We start from the raw sequence: 22,676 nt of genomic DNA, 5'->3' as shown, positions 1-22,676 counted from the left end.
CAATAAAGACTCTCCTACTACAAAGAGGGGAGGGGTTGTGGGCGGGAGCCGATCTCCGCCTCCCACTCTCCTGGCTGGCGCACCACGCCCACACGCAAGCGCCCAACCAGGTGCCTTGGAAGGGGCGTGGACGGCAGATTAATTTGCTGCTGCACCAGCCACACAGCCTCACTTTTCCTATCGCGAGTCACACACCCTCCACTCCCTTAGAGCTCAGGGTTTCAGTTTTTTCTCTTGGCCTTGCTATGGACCCTAGGTTGGTCGCCCTGGTTGTCCAGGGGGCCTGGTAGGAATTTTTCCATTTGGCATCAGGCTTTGTGGTTTTTTCGCCTACCTCGTAGCAATTGTCACAACTTCCGTGGTATTGGTGGGTAGGTTAGGCATTGGAATAATGTGTTTGTGGTGTGTGGAAGGGCTAGGTGTGGCCATCGCCTACACCTTCAATTTTTGGGTATTCCGTTAAAGGAATCCGGCGGTCGTGTATTCTGTCCGATGCCATGGCACGACCCTCGGTGACATCAGGGGAGAGCTTATAGTTGGATTATCATCAACAGGCTCCACCTACTGGTGAATAAACCCCCCTTTTAGACTCACCCCTCTCCGAGTGGGTGGAGTCAACTGACGTGATCCAATGCCTAAGCCAATACCTTTTCACTTGCTGTAATCAATAAAGTTGTGGCCTTTTCTTGCCCATTATCCTTATATCACGTGTCTGTGTGTTTTCATTCCACTAAGCGGTGATCGGGTCCTCGAACCACAACCCACCCTTCCCAGATCCTGGTATGTCAGGATCATGAAGGTGGGGGAAAGAAGGTAGCATCTCTGGGAGGAAATCTTGAGTTGCTCACCTACATACAGAGATGTCCCAGCAACATGGGACAGACGATCCAATGACGAAGTGTATTTCTTCCCCATATCAAGGAACTTGGGCACCTGACTGGCTTAAGCCAAGGACTGAAACTATGCCTTTTGAGGCAAAAGTGACCATGGCCCTGACATATCAATGACACATCACACCTCCTTTAGGTTGAACTCCATAATTGGTCAAAAATCCCTCAGAACATCCCCAAGGTCCCAGGATGAGGATTTGATGTAGGTCAGAGTTGTCATGATGCTTTGCAAAAGGAGATGCAATGTGTGAGTTACAGCTTCTTAGCTAAGTAGCAGACATGTCGTCATCAGAGAGGCCCAGCCCTGAATACCTGTCTCTTTATCATAATTCTTTAGAACCAGCACAAGACAAGGGTGGCAGAAGAAGAGTGGCAGAGATATTTATTGAGCCTTTATTGAGCCTTGTTTGCGATGCTGCGATCAGGGACAGAGAGGTTATATGGGGAAATTTCAGAGAACAAGGGCACTTGCACACAAGAGCCCTTTAGCACAGCTGAAGCACTGCTTTTATACAATTGGCTAGAAGTGGAATTAAAACAGAGTTACCACACAAGAAACTTTACAAAGCGCGGTATTCTCCAGCAATACAAGGGTCGAAATCATCCATTAATTACTCAGAAGAAAGGTCCATTCAGCAAAGGTCCTTTCCAATGCTATTCAAAAGCCTTCTGTTTTACTATTTCATGTTGGTATAAGTTGAAAATGCTGAATGGTATTTCCAAATTGCCCCAGGGTCAGTTTCTCTTTCCACAGGGAATTCTGGTAGGGGAGAGGAAAGATGTTAAGTACTTTTTTTCTCTTATTCCCCCCTCTTTTCTTTTGTTAATGGTGAAATAGCACTTTTATGATGCTATCTCACCATTAAAATAAGTAAATAAATGTCTAGTGAGATGAAAGCAGTAATTAGAAGCTCCTCTCCCATCCACAGGGAGAGAAACTGTCATTGGAGCAATTTAGAAAGGCTATTAAAGGTGCAAAGTACACTCTGTTAACCAAAAATCCTTTAGCCAAGATCAACAGGAAGCAATAAAATGGAATAAACCTTCAAAGAGGAACTGGAAAGTACAGAAGCCTTGAAACCCCTTAATAACGCTTTTTCTGTCCACACTGAAGAGACTGGTGCTACAATTGCACTAAACTTTTTTTAAAACAATAGCCATAGATCAGGTTAGGGGTGGAAACTACAGGCCAATGAATCAGAAAAACAATAGAACCCAGCAGACTAAATATGGTATAATGGGGAGGCTTCCTAACAAGTGAGGAATTCCAGGAGGCAATTCCAGACTAAATAACTAGCGTGGAAGCATCCACCACCACCCCTAAAAAATCTCAAAACTCTTCACTGGCATCACTTCGGGAGATACAGGAGAGGAATCCAGTCTTCAGTTTCTTTCCAATCAGCAAAGCCCAGAGAAAGGAGCAATTTCATTGGGTGAGGGAGCCGGGTCTGGAATCTGGAAGGCAAATAAAAGGAGTCAGTCTGTGCTGTCCACAAGTGAGACTTCCATGTGGCAGTGCAGTGGGGACTTCCAAGCATCCTTTATAAAGTGTTGTTTCCTTTGGGGAAAGGGTGTGGGAGACTTATGGTTCTATTCATGGTCTTTGCTTGATGGACAGCTGCCCACAGCTCTAACAAACAAAAAAATGAGGAAAGAAAGAGCAATGGTGGGCTGGTACACTGGGACTTCTCTTGGACTCCTGGCAACCCTTTCTTCTTTCAGCTCCTCTGCCCTTTGTTGTTGAGGGTAACTAGAGCCACTCATTAAAGACTGGTCTTGGGGGAAGGAGAGCCAGAGTACAGATGATACCATCAGCCTGGCTGCTGCTGACTTAAGCTGAGTCAGGAGAGAAGTTTCTAATTGTGTTAGATGCCCAAGCAGCAGTAGGAACTCCTCTTTGGATAGTATCAGGCAACATCTATTTTCAGCGAGCTCCCCTCTCATATTCAGTTGAGTGTCCATCCAAATTTTCTTGACTTTCTTACCAAATGTGTAAGTGGGGGAAATCACGCATTCCTCCCTTTTGCATTCAGTGAATATGTGAGGGGAAAGTGGGGCTGCCCCTGAATTTTAATTAAAGTAGAACCCCTTCACATGACCGGTAAATGGGTGGACCTACAGACCGAATAAATGAAATTTTAAAGTACATTTAAAGCAAACAACTTCCCCAATGAATCCTGATGGTGGTAGTTTACCACCACCTCACAGAGCTACAATTCCCACCAACCTTAACAAAACTACAGTTCCCACGATTCTCTGGAGGAAGTTAGGGTGCATATGTTAAGATTTACAAACCTTATATCTATCCGATACACACACACATATAGCATCAGAAACTCATCTCAGGCTTAGAAAATCTGCAGTCACTCATTCATTTGGTCTATTTTGATTCCATTGCCGAATAAAAGACATCTGAGTTCTTTAAAAAGTATGTATTTCCCCTTTCCATAACAGTTTGCAACCAGCAATTTAATCCATGACCATACTGTTCCAGATCTTCCATTGATCAGCTGTCGGGACACAGGATGTTCTCCAAGCTTTTGCTAGCAAAGTCAGCTAGCATATGTGTAACTAATTATAGTTATATAGTCTCTCCCTAATTGGTTTTTAACATGTCCCCCAAATATTGTTAGAGGGTTTAATTGAAACTCTAAGCTTGTGATATCTCTTAGGCTTTGCCAGGATTCATTAACCAGGCTGCAATCCCACCAGATGTGAGCGAAAGTTCCTTTCTTCTCCTACACTTTGAATGCATGTGTGACACAGCTAGGAATATATTTGGTATAGTGACTGGGGTATAATTCTGCCTAGGGGTTGCTTTGTGAATTTCTCCTTTGAATTTCCATCTATCCAGTACTTTCCCCCTAGAAAAATAGCTGCCGGTACTCACCATGAAGTTGTTACAGTAAACGCTACATTTTTAACAACAAAAAAGAGAGGTGTCGGTACTGCGTGCCCTTGAGTACCACCTGGGGGGGAGTACTGCATCTATTACCTATCTTACAAGGGCCTGTACACATAATTCCTCTGTACCTCCAATATAGTCACAGTGAACTTTCCCAATTCTGTTTTGCAATACTGATTTTGCGACCGCTAGGGACTACTAAAATTTTATACCTTTTAGACAGCAAACATTTTTTCTTTTCCAGAAACTAATTTTCTCAAATAACATGGGATCCCTTTCTATATCTACTGCTCTTGTAATATTTTCAGTATAGCTCCTTATTGGCAGATACTGCAAAAATCGGCAGATGGAGGTTGACTTGCTTTTCTGCTAATTGGCTTTATGAGACCATAACCCCCTGAAATATAGTGTCTTTGAATCTGGTTATGTCCTCTCTAATCCAGGCAGAATAGTCTCGTTTTTCTTTCATTTTCTGAAAGCCCATATTTCAGGGGAAATTTCCAGGGCCAAAAACATTATCCATACTTTCCCCATATTTTAACAATTGGTCTCTTGATTTCACTTGCTGCACCTTTCCTTGTTTCTGTTTATTACATCTGAACCAATATAACAGGGAGTTGGTTCCTATTTGCTCTCCCATCCATGGCGAGGTATCTCTGAATTCCCAATCTGTATAAGGGAATTAACAGCAAGTCACAGAATGATTCTGTTTTACGGTTTTCCCTCCCAGCCACAGTCTCATTATCTGGTGTCTTCAGGTCTCTTTCCCACAATCTCTGTTAAGATACAAGTGGTTCAGGAACTGGTGGAGGGGGTGGCAGCTTAGGTAGGACTGGAGGCAGTGGTAAGCCGCTAAGAGTGAATCAGATGTTGAGCCAGAATCGGTTCCACCTCCCAAGATGAAGGGATTTTGGCCCTGGCATGAACAAACTCTTCAAGCTCAACACACTCAGAACTGCCTGCTTGCTTGCCCAGTCTCAGGGCTCTGTCCATTTGCCACACTAAGTGTTGTGACCTGTCCAATCCTTCCAAAAAGTGTCGCTCATTGAATCAGTGTCTTAGCTTCCACCTAGCCACATAGCTGGTCCTCTGGTACACCTGCTGCACCTTGTAACCATGCCTTGTTTATGTACCATTCTGATTTAAGTATCAAAGTTCTTGGCAGAAACCAAACTGGACATCTGAGCTCTTCGTCTGGCAGTGAGGGCCAAGTCAGAGGAAGGCCTTTGCCAGTACATACTTACCTTTAAAGGATACTGCACCCCCTTTTCTTTGTCTTTGTGGGTTGTGGACAGAGAACTGCCCGAATTGCCTCATCAAACACTGTTTTCAGGCCGCGCTGAGTCAGTGCTGAGCACTCGAGGTACTTCACTGCATCTGTGAATACAAAAGAAACATTCTGAGGAAGGGGTGCTTTTTAAACTCAAATAAATCACAGCATCATCATGAGTACAGGGACAAAATGGGAACTTGCTTCTGCTGCCCTGTTGCTAAATCAGGTCCTCCCTTAAAGAGGGCACATATTGCAGTGAGACCTGGACAACCGACACCCTGTGTTGTGGGTGGGTACGTTTGGACAGCCACAACACCCGATTGGTAGGTCCCTCGAAGCTGGGTGCAATCTGGCCAATGGGACGCAGTCCAAACGGTTTGAGGGACCTATATATACCCATGCATGTGACCCAGAGCTTCCTCTTTCGGCACATGCATTCGGAACACCCGCCCACCTCTCCCTACTGTTAGGGCGTTGCGCTTGATCTTGCTATGCCATCGTGTGTCGTCTGTCATTGGGACAGGGGCATGGTAGGAATTTTCCCCACTTCGCTGACTGGCTGTTGCCATTTGGGTTTAGCCTGCCGCGTAGCAAATCGTCGCAACTTGTAAGGTTGTGGATAGGCTCTGGTTCAGGTGATAGAGATGGGAGAACGCTCTCACCATCCCTATGTGAAGGGTATTCCATTAAAGGAATCCAGGGACTCGATGGTTTGGTCAACCCCTGAGAGGTGGTTGTGCCCGTGCCTGAGTCCAGGGGGACATTTGGGTGGCGGAGTTAGCCCATTCCCGGCTTTCCGTATATGCAGGTGTTCACCCTTGGCTGACCTATGCTGGAACCCTGGGTCAGCGCTACCTTCATGGCAGGGAGCTAGTCAAACCAGAGCATATGCAACCAGTCACTTTCTGTAATCAATAAAGTTGTGGCCTAAATTCTGCCAAAAACCAAAACCAAAATTTGAGTCATGTGTGAATTTATTTAGGGGGGAGGTTTCTGGGTTTGAACATGCAAACACATTGATTTGGTGATAAATACTATAGGTGACAGAAAATAGTAATAGATGAGTGCGTCTCATTGTTAACCAGAAGATTGGTGGTTTGAGCCCACTCAGGGAAGGCTGTGGACAGGATTCCTGCATTGCAACGGGGTTGGACCTCAGGGTTCCTTCCAACTCTACAATTGTTGTTGTTGTTTAGTCGTGTCCGACTCTTCGTGACCCCATGGACTCATGCTGGTAGCTTCGAGAACACTGTCCAACCATCTCATCTTCTGTCGTCCCCTTCTCCTTGTGCCCTCCATCTTTCCCAACATCAGGGTCTTCTCCAGGGAGTCTTCTCTTCTCATGAGGTGGCCAAAGTACTGGAGCCTCAGCTTCACAATCTGTCCTTCCAGTGAGCACTCAGGGTTGATTTCCTTCAGTATGGAGAGGTTTGCTCTTCTTGCAGTCCATGGGACTCTCAAGAGTCTCCTCCAGCACCATAATTCAAAAGCATCAATTCTTCGGCGATCAGCCTTCTTTATGGTCCAGCTCTCACTTCCATACATCACTACTGGGAAAGCCATAGCTTTAACTATACGGACCTTTGTTTTTAATAAGTGAAACATAATAAATGAGCTTCTGCAGCTGTGAATGTGCCTGGCTTGGTTGCTCCTTGGTGATAATATGTTTTTAAAAATAAGAAAAAAGGAAGCTGCAGTGACCATGTAGGCTCTAGTGGGCCCCAAGATGTCTGTCTCAGCTTAACACCAGGCCTCTTTGATGCTGCCATCTTCTTGTTCTTTGGCTGGTCATGGGGTGTGTAATGAGCTGATGGGCCCTGGACTTTGACCACCAAGTGCTGCTCCATCTGCAGAACTGCTGTAACATACAGCAAATAGATTTCACCATTTGTTTAAACAGTCTGGTGCTTTATTCGTTTGCTTTCATTTTCTGCATTTGTCTATATGCTTCCTTTATTTATTCACTGTTTTAAACTTGTTGTCTCTTGGCTGCCCTAGGAACCTAATTCATCATATTAATTTGCCAAGGCCTGAACAAATTAGGCTCTTGCTCAACCTACATATCCCCAAATGCCCAACCATTTAGGTCTTGGAGCTGCGGTGGAAAGGAAAGATGAATTCACCTACACAGGAAAGAACGGGGTTGCTTGTACAATGAGAGAAATGAGCCTTGAGAATGAGCGAGTGCAGCATGTTACCCTTTGCTGGTTAGCGCCAGACCACACAGCAGGAAAAGGAAGTTGTGGCTGAACAGTGTTTCAACTGACAGAACTTTTGAAGACCAGTTCCGGACAGAAAAGGCCAGGGAGTGGAGAGGAGGAAGAGGAAGTCTGAAAAGACCAGCATCTCCAATGCTCACAGTTAAGGCAAAAGCAGTCGGATGAACTACTGATAGTGAGGTCATCCTGCACAGGAAGGATGTTGCCAAGAAAATAAGCAGGCATCAGGTGGGACTTCTCCAAGATTGGCTTCGTCTTGGCATCTGAGGCAAAAAGGCTGCAGCCTTCCTTCACAAGCAATCTCCTCTGCGAATGGGCTCCATTGTAACCTCTGCTAGCAAAAGCAGTGTGCATCATTCTAAGATGGTTCAAGCAGGCAGTGTCCTAGAGGTGTAGCATAGGCACCAATTCACCCAATGCAGTTTGTGCAATGGTAGAAAAATGGCTCTGCTGCAATATAGATATGTGAACTGGAGAACAGCATTGATGCATAGGGAGGTGCATGCACAGAATCAGGCAAGGAGCCCCACCGCGTGCACACACACACACTTTTGACATAGCCATGTGCGCATTCGTTAAAAGTGCATACCAAAAATGTGTTCACAAGGAGAAATTCGCACTGAAATGCTGAGGAATATTTGTGAAAATGAATACAGGTGTCCACCCACTTATGTGTGATTGACTTGCACACAACCGCGCACATGCGCAGTGACAGGAAATAATGGGGGGGGGGAATTCCAACCAGGAAATGGCGGGAGAGAGAGAGAGACCCACCCCAGAACCCAAAGAGGATGTGGGTGAGGGTGGTGGAAGCCCCAAAGACACCAAAGGCATAGCAGGGCTTTGTTTATGCTGCTCAGCCTCCCCGCCCAACAGCTTATGTGCAGGGTAGTGCAGACTAGCCTCCTGGCAGTCCTAGAGCTTTGATTCTAGTTGTGGGAATTTTTGGATACAGTGCTTTTGTTATGGATTGGAGAGTGAGCAGTAGAGAGGGCATTTATAGGATGTTAAGGGGGTGCTCCCCACTTTTGGAAATTTCACTTATGTGTGTGGGTACCCGGAACGTATGCCCCATGTAAGTGGGGAATCAGCTGTAAATTTCAAATTGGAATTTCAAACTGAATTTAAGGCTGGGAAAATGAGAAAAGTAGAGATCTGAAATGGACAGATCCTTTCAGAATTGGAAGTGGCAAGTCTTGTTGCACTCATGTCCTAATTGCGAGCTTCCAATAGACATCTGGTCAGCCGCTGTGACTAAATGGGTCATCCCCCCGACCCAACATGTTCTTATGCTGGTTTCCACAATTTTAACAGCCCCAGTTTGAATTGGGGCATCTCCTCCCACCACCTCACCCTCACATACCAATTTCCTTGGCCAGCGCAAGGCCTTGTGGGTACGTAATGGGTGCCAACTTCTTCTCTTTGAGCTTCTCTATGGTGTCCTTGTCATCTCGGAGATCCAGCTTTGTGCCCACAAGGATCATGGGAGTGCTAGGGCAGTGATGACGTACTTCAGGGAACCACTAGAAGAAAGTTCAAGATTTGAAGTGGGAAGAGTGATGCGAGAAACAAAAAAGAGAAAGAAAATGGGCTACATTTTGTATCATTGCAGTCTATCTAGCAAACACTTTACAGACGATAAGAATTGTCTTGCTGGATCAAAACAAATCTAATATTACCACCTTTGCCAAGGTGGAGCCTTCCAGGTGTTTGGGAGTTGCAGTACAAAACATTTGGAGGGCACCAACTTGGCGAGGGCTGATTCACACCATCCCTATTCAGGGTCATCTTTTAAGAAAAATATAATTTTAAAGTAGCCCAGGGGCTCTGATTTTGATATGTGTGCTGGAGATGAGGAGTTTGATCTTTTCTCCTGTATCTTTTTCCTGATCTATATTTCACCCCTATGCTAGTAATAGTGGGGAAATAAATACAGGCATCTATATTTGCACACACACACACACACACACCAGATCCATCAAATAGTGTCTTTGGGATGTGGGTGGGGAGTAAATTTAAACTGGAAAAGTGGCACAGGAGGAAACAATTAAGCATCGCCTCCCCAATGCTGCTGCTCTGATGAAACCCAGACCTCCCCACAACTGTTTCTGAAGCACAACCAGTCAATAACCAGGAGGTTTCATCATGGAACTCTTGTATCACATATTTTTTTGCCTAGGGCCAGCTCCAGGTTTGCATGATGCCCACACCTTCCATTCATCATGCTGCTGGCCTCTGCCCATTTGTCACAGGCAGCCCCAGTTCCACTTTTGTATCCAGCCACTCCTCCATCCTGTTAAAGTCCATTTTCTACAGGCAGGTGTGTGGGAGGAAGCCACCGACAGAAAGGAAGAGAAACAGTGGGGAGCTGTGGACAGAGGAGAAAGCGGAAGTGACAGCACAGGTGGGGAGGAGGAAGTGGAAGCAACACTGGTCCCTTGGCAGATTTCTGGCAGCATCACTTGGTGCCTCTGGGACTCATTTTGTTCTTAAAGCTTATGATGGTACAAGCTGATCTTCATAGTGGATCTTAACACTCATGATGGTACAAAGGAAAGGAGGTGGTCTTTCAAAACCTAGGCCTTGGCATTTCAATGGACCCCAGGACTAAGCCCTAGCAAATTTGTCAATTGCAAGGCATCAAAGTTGTCAGGGCTGGAGTCAGAGGCAGATCAGCAATAAAGGAAGCAGAGCTCTGTTGCAGCGGCAGAGCATATGCTTGCGCTGCCCAGGGTGGACGTGCTCCCGAGGGGGGTGGGGCATGGAGGGTGCCCTCCCATATGCGGTATTGCCACTTGGGTGCATGGAGCAGTGCACACACCCCGCAGCTGGGGGCAAAGTGAGCTGCCCATGGGGTGGAGCGAGCTGCTGATGGTGGACATTTGGCACGCCATGTGCCCATGACTACAAAGCCTCCCCTGAGCTGTCAAAATGAAGGGGGAAGGGGGGAATGCTGCCGGCAAAGCGGTGCAGCTCCCCCCTTCCCCAACTGGCTCGGGGTAAGCTTGGGAGTCGCAGGCGGGTGGCGCACCAAATGTCACCCCCTCAGTGAAGACATCTGGGGCAGCTCCCCCCACCCCTTCCTCCGCCCCTGCTCTGTTGTCAATGAAGTTCACTCTTTATTCAAGGAACATGCAACTCAGCCTAGTTGTCTCAGCAACACTCTCCAGTAGGTCTTGTTCCTATGGAACAGTTGCCAGGTCCCTGCCTCCCACCCTTTCTAAGGCTCCTCCTCTCCCAGATGTTTCCCAAGCAGCTCAAATTGCATCTGTGCATCCCTGATCTCTGTTCTGCTCTTCTTGTTACTCTCTGAGTTCTTGGAGACCAGGGGAGAGGGGAGCTGGTCTCAGCAGGAGAGGGAGACTTCCTCTGCTTCAGCCTCAGAGTCTGAACTGCTCCCTGTTACAAGCTCTTCCTGCTCACAAAGCCCAGTTGCCCAGGGGCGAAGGAAGGCGTCCTGACACCCGGGGCTGGCATTGCTACATAGGGCGCATGTGTGGCATTGCTACATATGATGCATGCGCTGTACATAGTGACACCACACATGCGCTGTATAGTGGTTTGCCGCCGCCACCTCTCCAACGCTGTATGGACGGTGCCAGGATCCCTCTGTAGCCGCTACAGCTGCGAAAGGAGGATCCTTCGTTTGCAGCTGCAGCCATGAGCAGAGGGTCCTGGAACCACCCGTACGGCATTGGAGCGGTAGCGGCAAATCGCTATACAGCACATGTGCGACGGTGCTACGTACAGATGCTGCACATGTGCTGTACTTAGTGGTTTGCCGCCGGTGCTGGGATCCTCTGCTTGTGGCTACAGCTGCGAGCAGAGGATCCTCCACATGCGGCTGCGGCAGCGCGATGGCTGCTCATGCCACCGTGAGCCCCCACGAGGTGACTTCTTGTCACCCCTGCAGACATGGAACCCAGGGTACTCCACCCCCCGCCCCCCATTGCGACGCCACTGCTGTAGCCCCTTCAGCATCCAGCACCTTCACCCCATCTTCTCCCTCTGACCTCTCCTCGGTGCCCCACCACCAATCCCCGGCTCTCAGCCTTTCTCTTCTGGGGTTTCCCTTGGGGGTTCCCTGGCTGGTGCCTCCTACTACTCTTTTTCATCCAGCCAGTCCCAGCCGAAAACATCCAGGGTCACCATGTTTTCCACACTGCAGCTGGCCCCAAGACCAAGTACGATCAATTTCTTATGTGCCCTGTGCCTCTTTCCTCCATTGCACAAACACCAGGATGATCTCACCTTAGCACGGACATTCTCATAAGATGCGGGGCTGACTAGAGAGAAGCAGATGAGGAAGACGTCCTGTGGGCATAAAATAAAAAAGGACACTTTAAAAGTCACACTGAGGGTTGGTGCTGTCTCATGTAGCAAAACACAAAACACACCAAATATTTATATTGTGCTTTGCCCAAGTACTCAAAGCATTTCATGTACTTCATCACAGCAGTCCTTAACAAGCACCCTGTAAAGTGGGACACTATCATTATTTCCACATTAGCCAGTTATAAAGTGACAGGGTGAAAACAACAGCAACCCTGCAAACAGTGCATTAAACCATGCAGATCAAACTAAATAAATATAATCAGGGAAACCAATCCAAAATGAATATTAGAACCAAAGATGAATGGCAACTTAAACTGATGGAATATGTGCAGCTTGCAGACTTAACTTATAGAATAAGAGAACAAGAAGAATGCACATTTAAAGAAGACTGGAAAATGTTTACCAGCTATATTGGTGAAAATTGTGTTAATTTAAAAACACTGGTAGCATTAAGATAAATTCAACAGTGTAAATAAGTTTCGATGGATGTAACAATGGAATACTGAATGGATTGTTCATGTAAAATATGCAGGGATGTATGGTATCCAAAACGAACCATGGTAGGAGAAGAAGGGAAGTCATTGATTTCAGGTTGTTTAAATGAATATTTTGAAATGTAATTTAGAAAAATGTAATAAAAATAATTAAAAAACAAAAACAAAATGAATATTAGCACACTCCAGTGTTTTTTCGTTAGACTGCAAAAATTGGAGCATGATCCGATTAAGCATTTTTGGGGGGTTCCATTGATTTTAATAAGCGAGTTCATTATCTGTTTCATTGAAATAAATAAACAGCACAAATAACACGCTAAACATTAGAGAAGGAAGATTGCACTGACGTACTAAACTGATGGAGCGACAGAACAAACCCCAAACTTACTAGTGCTATTTCACCAATTAGTGAAAGAGAACCTAGCCTAGAAACTGAGGAAGAGTGTAGGGCAGGACATGTTCCTTCTGACACCCTAGGATAACCTTTATTAGTTACCTTTGATTCTTCTCACCATCCCACATACAGGCAGGTGGGCATCTTTTCTACATTACAGAGGTCCGCCCTTTGTTTGAAGGTCTATCTGTTCCAAGTCCTGATGCTGCTGGACTCCAACTCCCATCAGCCCCAGCAAGCCTGGCCAATGGCCAGGGATAATGGGAGCTGTAGTTCAGCAGCATCCAGATGGCAAAATGTTTCCTACACGTGACACAGAGTATTAACTTTTCCCCTCCATTTCAGGCTTTACCTGACAGTTCATCTTAGTCTATGGCAGGAAGAAGTGATTTTGGCCTATTGCAATTTTTCATGCAGAGGTACCACTGTACTCACTTTTGTTTTTCTATTTAAGTTAGAAAAGCCCTGATCTCCTTTGTATCTGTGTGAGCAGGGAAAAGGCAGTACCAAAAAGGAAAACATAAGCCAAAGCCGAGACCAGTGCTGAAAAATATGACTTGATTTTGCAGAGTAAACATAATAAAAAGTTCTATTATCTTTAGGTTCTGAAGGATAATACAATCAAATGTGATTTGTTCTTTAGAGGCAGAAGCAGTGTTGAGTGGTCCACTTCAGGCCACTGGGAAGACACAGGTCAATCATCAATAAGGTGGTATACCAAGCATGGAGGTTGACACTAGGAAAGTTGCTCTTTTAGGTGCTTGTGCCCCGAGCCACTTATGGCTCTGGTAGGACCAGGGATCCATTGTCCCATTGAGCTGCCACACTTAGCAGCCTATCAGCTGCCTTCAACATTAGGTGCAGCCTCCAGATTGTCTCAAAGGGCAGCCCCACACATGGTGCATTGTTGTCGTCCAGCTATAGGGAGATCACTAGAGCATGGATAACTGAGTCCAAAACTGCAGAGAAAATGCATACGATAAAACAAGAGGAACTCACTGTCTGAGGATAGGAGAGAGGTCTCAAGCGGTCATAGTCCTCCTGGCCAGCCGTATCCCACAACCCCAGGTTTACAGGTTTGCTATCAACCATTACATTGGCAGAGTAGTTATCAAATCTGTAACAAAAGTAGGTGTCAGTTCCTTAAAGTTTACAGTTAATAGGGTTGCCATATTTTAAAAAGTGGAAATCGGGACACAAAAGGTGTTCAGTTGTTGTTTTTGGCAAAGTTGAACTTTTGCCAGTTTCTACCTGGACACTGCTTCCAACTACAGTAACATTAGCTGTTTCAGAGGGGAGGATCTTTGCCCATTTTAAGTCGAATTTAGGAAGTTCACAGGAGGAGCACATCTCAGCCTACCCCTTCTTCACCCAGCAGCCACATGTGTCCCACAGAAAGCCTCTCTAGAGGGAATGGGTTTATGGGGTGGCTGTGGCGAGGGGGGTGGGGAATTGCTTAAAATTGGGCATGGGAGAATGTGTACAAATTGTCATGATATAGCTTAGACATTAGGTGGCACAGAAATTTATTGTATCTGGGTGGAGTCAGGCGTTTCCTGTTACTGTTCTTTTTCGTTTAAGGGAGAGAGGCAATATATTTCTTGTTCTGGCTTACTGACAAATGCAACCTCATAGGTTTTACCTGACAGATCCTAAATAAGTTAATTTAAGGAAGTTAATGGCAGGAAAGTTTTGCACCTCCATCCCTCTTTTAACGCACATTGGGAGAAAATATAACTATAGCCCTCTATGGGGAAATTTTCCAGGAACAGCTTTCTATGGTTGCTACTTAGGGGACATGTGACATGTCATTCCAACATGTAACCTTTGCAGTGATATCACAGCATGCCCATGCATCACAACAGTGGCCTGTTGTTTTTTTCAAAATTAATAATTGGTTTTTTACATTATCATGATCTGGATCAAGTTGAATTCTTGTGCTTTTATAAGGGATAAAGCATTACAGCTTCTGCCTTGGAAATCAGTTGAATGGATTCCATTTCAACCTGCAAAGAGAGCCTTTTACATCCCAGCAGGCAACAACAGCACCTTGGGTGACTCAAAAGTATCTCTCAACTACTCTGCCTGTTCTGACTCAAGTGGTAAAATTCCGGGCTGCACCACTTCAGATTGGAGGGGTGTTTATGTGTCAAAGCTTTAATCATCTCCCATATAAGTAACTCCCTGCATGTACTGTATACTAAGCCTAAACGAAACCTTTTTCAGTTAGAGGGCAACATGCCAGTGATGGGCGGGGCCAGAGACAAAAGTGGGTGGAGCAATACATGACAATGTTACCTTTGCACAGCTAGCTAATTTCTACACACACGTTTCTGGATTATCAGGGTTCAAGGACACATACGAGTCAGGCGAAAACACACAAGGAGAAGGGGTGTAACCCAGGGAGTCTCCCAAAGGCCAAGATAGAGAAGTCTTGGAAGCCTGAGCTTCCAAACCCCTTCTCTACACTAAACCAATACACAAATGAAGCAATTGACTCCCAGCTGCAGTCTGAACAGCTTGAGAATATTACCATGTCCCTCCAGCCCAAGGCTACCTCAAGATGGTGCCCTCCAGATATTGTGGACCCCAACACCCATCAGCCCCGGGCAGCATGACCAATGGTCATAGTGTTGTAGTCAGCAACACATTATGCAGCCTCTGAGCTTTCCCAACCATCATGAAGTGTGTTTTATCCTAATTAAAAGTGATTAAAATTTACAACAACAAAAATCCCATATTCTCCTCCTTAAGCCCACTTGTGAGGAGGATACAAGAACTATATCACCATTGCATTCATTTTATCTGTATACTGCTTTCCCACAAAGAAATCATGCTCAAAGCGGCTCACAACAAAGAAACAGCGATGCACATCAAACACACTACAAAAACATTTTCATAATAGTATAGCAAAACAACAACATGACAACCATTTCATGGCATAGCAAAAATAAGAACCATTTCATAATACATAGCAGAAAAAGCACATTTCGAAAACACACATTCCAATGCTGAGAAGATAACATACAGCAGAAGAGAAACTAGCCTCTCTACATTGGACTATAAGTAACACTGGATAGAGCAGTAATACTATTATTTACATATAAATTAAACAACGCTGCTGCACATCCCTGGAGGTTCGGATATTATTGGAAAGTTCTCCAGAGTGTCCTACCCTTTACTGAGGTATGGATAGTGAAGCCCTTTGATTACATAAAGTGGTCTGCCATCAAAACTGCAGTCCTGTCTATTAAAAAGAAATGCCCCGCCCACCTGGTGGTGTCCTAGTCCTCCGCTTGAGAAAAAGCTGGTTCACAATTTTCAGTTGAAATAGACCGAGTCGTATAACAAATATATGTGGCAATATAATTCCTTTTGGTCATGTGCTGTGCAGAAGGCTGGATGGGATCTTTTGTTTCTATCTTGTTTTCAGTGTGTGTTCTCAAAGCTACTAGCATAAGTTTGACCAAACTGAGGGAAGATAGGAGTGCCTGGCATGCTCTTGTCCACGGGGTCACAAAGAGTCAGACAAAACTAAACAACAACAATGTGTAGGGGGAGCAGGGTTTGTACAATGGGTGGCCTCTGGCTAACTAATAAAGACCTTGACTATTAGGCAGATCCAAATACACACACGCACTGCTCCCCAGATGTTGTTGGAATACAACTCCCACCATCCCTGACCACTGGCCATGCTGGCTAGGAGTGATGGGAGCTGTAGTCCAACAGCATCTGGGGACCCACAAGTTGAGAACCACTGACGTAAAGGAATGCAATTACTGTGATACTGTGGGGTGTAACATCACAAAAGGCAGTCAAATACAACACTGCCTGTTTGCCCAGAGTGGACACGGAGGGGGATGTTACTCCAGCCAGGAGGACTTCCTGTCACACATGGTCTGGAGCTTCCTCCCCCTGCATGTGACCAGGTAGACTGGTGTGACCCTGGGAGACCCCATAAAGGGGCTAGTCATGCAGCCATCTTCCCTTCTTCTCTTGATGCTCTTGATGCTTTTTGCTGTCTGCTGGCTCTCAGCCAGCAGCACATGGGCTCATTCCTCACAAGAGGAATCCACACCTTTCTCTGTATCTGTAACTACAAGCTAAAGCCTGCCTTCAGGATCATATTGTCAACTGAATGTAAGTAAACTTCTCATTACTTTTAAAAGAAGACTATTGTATCTTTATTGTTTTTAAGATGGAATAAAGGGGAATTTACCAGGAACAGATCCAATCTGGACAACCTAGACCGGATTGCTTAACTCAAGAGATTCTAATGAATCTACCAATTAGCTTCCTGCTATGTACAAGGGAAGGTGAGCTGCTATTAGCTCACTAGCGTGAGTGAGGAAAGATAATATTTAATCAATATATCCTCTCCTACTATCCACAACATTCCCACAGATACTGCATTGACATGAGCTGTGGGGACTTGCTACCTTCTTATTTTTTCTCTATAGGCCAAAGACTTAGTGGAGAACCAAAAATAAGCTTTATCTCAATTCTTTGAAAGCTCAAGGTTTGCATCCTTCAGATCCTTTGCCTCTGAGCTGCACCATACTCACACGGTGGGGATGTATTCTCCTGGGAAGGCATTTGTGGTGTAGCTGATCAGGAGGCAGGTTTTACCCACAGCCCTGTAGAAAAGGGGAAAGAAGCACATGACACATATTATTCCAGTTTCTGCAGTAATATGCCTGCTAATGAAACAGAGCAGGAAGTCCAGACAGTAGGGAAAGGGGGAGCCTCCCTCCGAGGCCCCCTTCTAATCCCAAGGTAATGAAAAGCTGGAAGGAACGCAAGAAAAGGTGTCACTTTCATTCATATATTCATTCATTAAATTCACCTTCCCATTTAACAGCAGCAGCAACAACAACAACTCAGAGCAGTTGGTATGTTTTCAAACCAGTTGAAATACACAGCAATAGTAAAATAAAAATAATTTAAATGATTTTTAAAACTGTCAATAATTTAAAAGCTGGGATAGTTGGATACGTTTTGGGGGGACGTTATAAATGGGAAAAGGGTTGGTGGAGTGGGGTTTCAATCTGCTACAAATCTCGAGCAGTGAAAAAGATTAGTGGGTGTGCCTGGGGATATTCTGTGACATTGTGGGTGCCACCACTGAAAATACTGTACCCTGCTCTACATATTTACAGATTGTGCCTCTCTAAAAGAAGGTATATAGAGCAGAACATCACATGGGATGGTGACATGGTTCATACAAGATTTTAACAAGGCGATCCTATATGTGTCTACTCTGAAACAAGTGTCACTGAGTTCAACGGGTCTTTCTCACGGGTAAGTGGGTATAGGATTGTAACCTAAACTAGGACCTGAACCCAATGAAGCTCAGGTGAGCACTCAACAATGGCCAAAATGGGAAGCCGTTTTTGCAGAGTAGGATAGAATAGGGCTCTGTGCCTGACCTCCTGCTGCCCACACGACATTGGGTGGGGAGGAGGGGGCAGAGTAGGGACACAGGATTTGGGAGGGGCAGCCCCCTCCTTGAAAATTTGGGGGGGCCTGCAGACCCCTCAGACCCCATTACCTGGTAAATCTGCCAGATCCTTTTAGTTAGAGATTGAATATGTAATCTAGTTCATACACGTAGTTGCCCTACTGAATTGCTCAAGAGAACAGTGCTTTCTGTTTTCTAAAATTTGCATGCATATGTGAGAAAGAGAGCTTACAGACTTCCTCTTTGGGGTATTTTTAAGAGGAAGGGACTAGTAAAGGGCAGGGAGTGGGAAAGTCTTTTTGTCTGCTGCTGGCCCAGGTGACACCCTTATCCAAAACTCCTGGCATTGCAATATGTGCCACCCTCTTGATGTTGCATTCAAAACTTCTCCTCAAGCTTCTCTCCTCCTCCCTAACTGTCCATAGTGCTACTTAGCAGACACATGCACAGATCCTATCCAAGATGCAAGAAACTAAAGTTGCAGTCCAAGGAAGTGGAGGGGTGGGGGAGAAATGGGATTGAGTTTGCTTTTAAAGGGAAGCCTATCAAATTGGGACTTTCCAAAACAATGTGTGAATGAAAACCTAGGCATCTTTCAAAATTCACACTTCTCTGAATTTTTCATTGTAGTTCTCCAGCCAATTAATGTGCACCAAAATGCATATTCTGGGGCAAAGTGTGTATAAAAATGTGTTCATTAGAAAATAACATGCAAAAATGTGTTGCATTAGGGGAAACTGACACTCCCCCCAAAAATGTGTGCATTAGCCGAAATTGCCTTTAAAAATGTGTGCGTTAGGAGAATTTCTCATTAAAATGTTGATTATAAGTTTCTTGTGCAATTTTTTTTAATGATGTGGAAATGTGGAGAAGTGAATTTAAGATTGCAAAAATGGGAAACCAGAACCTGACAGATTTGTACATTCCTAAACTGAGTCGGGCTTTCATCTAAGAAAACATGCGGAGGATCGGGCTGCAAATCTCAGACATAGAGAAGTTGAAAGCTTGTATGGAGCTTGTTTCTGTTTGTGGAAAAGAATATGTTTTTGAGTCACCCAGAGCACATCAGCAAAAAGGAGGTGAAGATGCTGCCCAACAAAGAAGTCTTTGTACTGCAAGCACTTTCCTGAGCTGAACCTTTTACAAGCTGGTGCAGTAAAAGTTGCTCCCGTTTTGTACTTCTCATTTCTCATCCCACCATCCATCATGGTGGCTTCTGACTCTGGCTCTCACCAATCAGCAACTAGTTTTACTGGGGGAGTTCTTAGAAAAAGGAAGAGGTGTGTGTCAGGCCAAAGGCTTAACTCCACCTGCACATGTCTACTGTTGCATGGTGGGAAACCCACAATCCATCTGGCTCCCCATGTTTTCACCTCTCACTTGGAAACTGTTGGGTCAGGTAGTATTCTCCCAGAGGCCCACATTTAGCCCTTGCCCCTCCAGCTGCTGGCCCAATTGCTGATCTTTAGCAACACCAGGAAGTGATTATTCTGGTTACACCTTTAAGGGTCATATAGGTGCCGTATAAACAATAGAAACTCTTAGTGCCTTAGGCTGCCAGGGTGCAAAGGCCTCCGCTTTCCCATGTAAGCTTTTGCCCTTGGACAGTCACATGCATATTCTCTCTTGAGAACCTTTAGAGGTGTCCACATGCTGCATTCAACCTGCATGTACAACCTGTGTACATAAATAATTGAGCTGTATACTCATACAGTGATCCACATGTAACATTCAATAAGTGCCCATTCTATGTACCCGATAACCTAAGCTGCACAAATCCAGAGCTGTACACTTTCACATAATCACTTGTTGTATGTGTGTTGAGGCAGATCGGTGTAATGTGTGAACAAGCCTAATGGAATATAGGTGGCTGGTCCATCTAGCTCAACCTTGTCTACACTGACTGGCTGTGATGCTCCAGGGTTTCAGGAAGGGGGCATTTCCAACCATACCTGGAGTTGCAAAGCAGATATTCTACCACTGAGCTGTGGTTTTTATTCCAAGGGTGTTTCAGATCCCAGGGAAGAATTCAGAAAGCAATGTGTGTGTGGTGCATGTAGGTATAATGCAGAGAAAGCATGGCCTAAATGCAGGGTTGCCAATACAAGGGCCACATCTTCACTTGCAATTCATTTCAGAGATGACTCTGCTGTCCCACCCTTCAAACCCACCAACCCACAGAATGTAACTGTTTCTCGATATGGTGTCAGAAAGACCAGGGAAGTACTCCAATCATTCCCACAGAAAGTAGCCTCGTACCATTTGGAAGTGGACAATAACCTTCTGCAATCTGTCCTCAACCCCACAAGCAACGCCATAAAATGCAACACAGAAATAACACACACTGTATCCAAGTCAGAATTTATCGAAAAGCACCTTCTTCTTATGCAACATATTGAAATGGGGGTGGGAAACCTGTGGCCCTCTAAGATGTTGCTGGACTCCCATCATCCCTGACCATTGGCCATTCTAGCTGGGACAGATGGACCATTGCTCACATTAGCTGGAGCCCCACGATATCTGACAGGGCCACAAGTCGCCCACTCCTGGCCTAAGGCGTGCTCTTCCCCCACCCTTGATTGCTCTTGAAGCAAGTCACAGTTCCTTCCTGTGCTTGCGTGGCCTCTCTGAAAGACACACAGAGAGAAGCTGTCAGCTCTGGGGCCTCGGAGCAAGGAAGGATCTACTCCAAGGAAGAGGCAGGCCTTCCCTCACTCTCCCCTGTCCCCTCAAGCAAATGGTACATACCCATCTCCAACCACCACACACTTGATGGCTTGCATGGCTGTGGCCTAGTGGACTTATGGAGTTCTGTTGAGTCCCCCGGTCAGATCTAACGGCTCGCAAGCGATGATGGCGGAAAGCCTCCGGCAGTTATGTCAAAACGGAAGCTGAATTGAAGAGCAGATTGTGGGTTAGGAAGGAAAGGGAAGAGAGGCTGTTTCTCAACCCGCCTACTGGTCCCTTCCCCCCACCAGGCAGCCGGGGAGGGGCATGTGCAAGCATGCCATTTCAAGAGATATTTTCTATCTTTGCTTGCCCCATTTCCTCTCATCACACTCTGTGACTCCAGGCTTTGGACTTGTAGGGGAAGCTACTTGTGTAGCTTCCAAACATCCAGAAGAGCAGATGGAGTGGTGGGGGAAGCACAGAAGGGGAGCCTCTTCTCTTTCGTAGCATTCCTAGTTTAGGAGAAGATATCTGGGTGAGGAATGGATTGGGCTCATGCTGTAGCTCTCTCCAACCCCCTGGTGAAGAAAGAGAGAAGCCACTTTCTTCCAGTGGGGAATGAAGGGTTTCCATGTTTAATTAGACACTGACAAAGTTGCAGGTTGCCTCCGATATTTTGCCGGAGGGATTCAAGAGCATACCGGAAATTTAGGTTTGTGTAATTAAAGCGGATTAAAGCGCTCTGTCATCCGAGTGCAATCGACGAAATCAACTTTCTGCCGTTAGACCTAAGGCTTAATAAAGACCAAACACTGTCTAAGCTTTGTGTAAGCAAGCAAGTCTGAATGGATGCTCATTAAAGAGATCACCTGGAGGATGAAATCAACACCTCCCAAAAGAAAAGGGGCCTCTTATAATTGAGCCATAAATCTTTCAATCACTCAGTTTATGTCTATTCTTTGACGCACAGGAAACCACAGGAGGGGGGCTCTTGTGCGTGTGTCCTGCTGGAGGGTTTCCTGCAAGCATCCCAGTGACCACTGTGAGAACAGGATGCTGGACCAGATGGGCCACTGGCCTGATCCAGCAGCCTCTTATGTTCTTATAAGTAATGTGGCCCAAGAAGAGAGTGTGTGCCCACTCACTGGAAACCCGCCCCTTTAAAAGCAAATTGGTGTGTTTTAATGAAGGGTGCATTGTCCATGTGATCATTGCAGCTATCACTTGACAAATTACAGCTTTCATTAGTCGCCACTCTGCTCCGCTAACAAGCACACAATTAATTACTGCCATTGCCTGTACCAAGTCATTATGAAACAATGGGGAGCAGTGCGGCACCTTAGTGATCTGTCATGTGTCAGCTACTGAACCATAGTGAGGTAATTTAGCTCCTGTGGAGGGGCAACTGGATCATGTCCTCAGATGCTATGAGGCTGGCATGGTTTCCCACAGTATTCTCAGGCTTTCAGAAGAAGAGATTGTGACAACAGTGATTACACAACTCAAAAGATAATTGCTAAATTACCATCAATATGTCTTCCCATTCCATCTCCATCTCTGCTTTCTGCAGGACTTTCTTCCAGAGCACTTTCAAGATCTCTCCTCTGCAAATTTTCCCCCACTCTGCTGTCATGGGGTATCACCCATAGTGGTGCAATTTGGTCATTTCAGACTTGGGACATAGTGGTCTCATTACAAGCTACTGTGTATCAAGGATGGACAAAATTTGCGAATTAATACATCCTTGTGCAAATTTCAGTTTCTCTCAGTTTCTCATTTTTCCTTTTATAAAAAAATCATTTTTATTTGATTTTACAAATACAAAATTATAACAAACCAAATGCATATCCATATATAATGATTACTCTGAATCTCCCGACTTCCATCCACCCCCTCCATGGGTTTTGTTCTCAACATTTATAACTGCATATTATTCCATAATCTATATTGTATATCAGTTCATGTTATCCATGGTATTTGTTACATTACAAGTGCGATTAAAATCCTGCTAATATACTTGGAAGTACAGACCTAC

At 45.4% G+C, this 22,676-nt stretch overlaps 1 protein-coding gene across 1 annotated transcript; it reads right to left on the bottom strand.

Annotated features, from left to right (window-relative positions):
• Positions 1-1,255: 1,255 nt before the first annotated feature.
• On the bottom strand, positions 1,256-20,888 carry RAC2 (Rac family small GTPase 2). Its single transcript, XM_081928465.1, has 7 exons — positions 20,720-20,888; positions 17,076-17,147; positions 13,510-13,627; positions 11,539-11,601; positions 8,651-8,810; positions 5,040-5,172; positions 1,256-2,345 (listed from the first exon to the last, which is right to left on the bottom strand). Exons 1-6 carry the CDS (start codon positions 20,752-20,754, stop codon positions 5,042-5,044), a joined length of 579 nt encoding a protein of 192 aa, XP_081784591.1. The 5' UTR covers positions 20,755-20,888; the 3' UTR covers positions 1,256-2,345; positions 5,040-5,041.
• Positions 20,889-22,676: the final 1,788 nt, after the last annotated feature.

This window comes from Podarcis melisellensis (assembly GCF_964234715.1).
Source record: "Podarcis melisellensis genome assembly, chromosome: 10".
Lineage (NCBI taxonomy): Eukaryota > Metazoa > Chordata > Lepidosauria > Squamata > Lacertidae > Podarcis > Podarcis melisellensis.
This window is presented reverse-complemented; position numbering and strand designations above follow the sequence as displayed.

Coding starts and splice junctions, on each gene's coding strand:
- RAC2 (XM_081928465.1), bottom strand. CDS start 20,754: ATGCAAGCCATCAAGTGTGTGGTGGTTGGAGATGG. Junction 11,602..13,509: donor CTCTCTCCTATCCTCAGACA/GTGAGTTCCTCT, acceptor TTATGCCCACAG/GACGTCTTCCTCATCTGCTT. Junction 5,173..8,650: donor TGCGCTGGCCAAGGAAATTG/GTATGTGAGGGT, acceptor TTGTATTCACAG/ATGCAGTGAAGTACCTCGAG.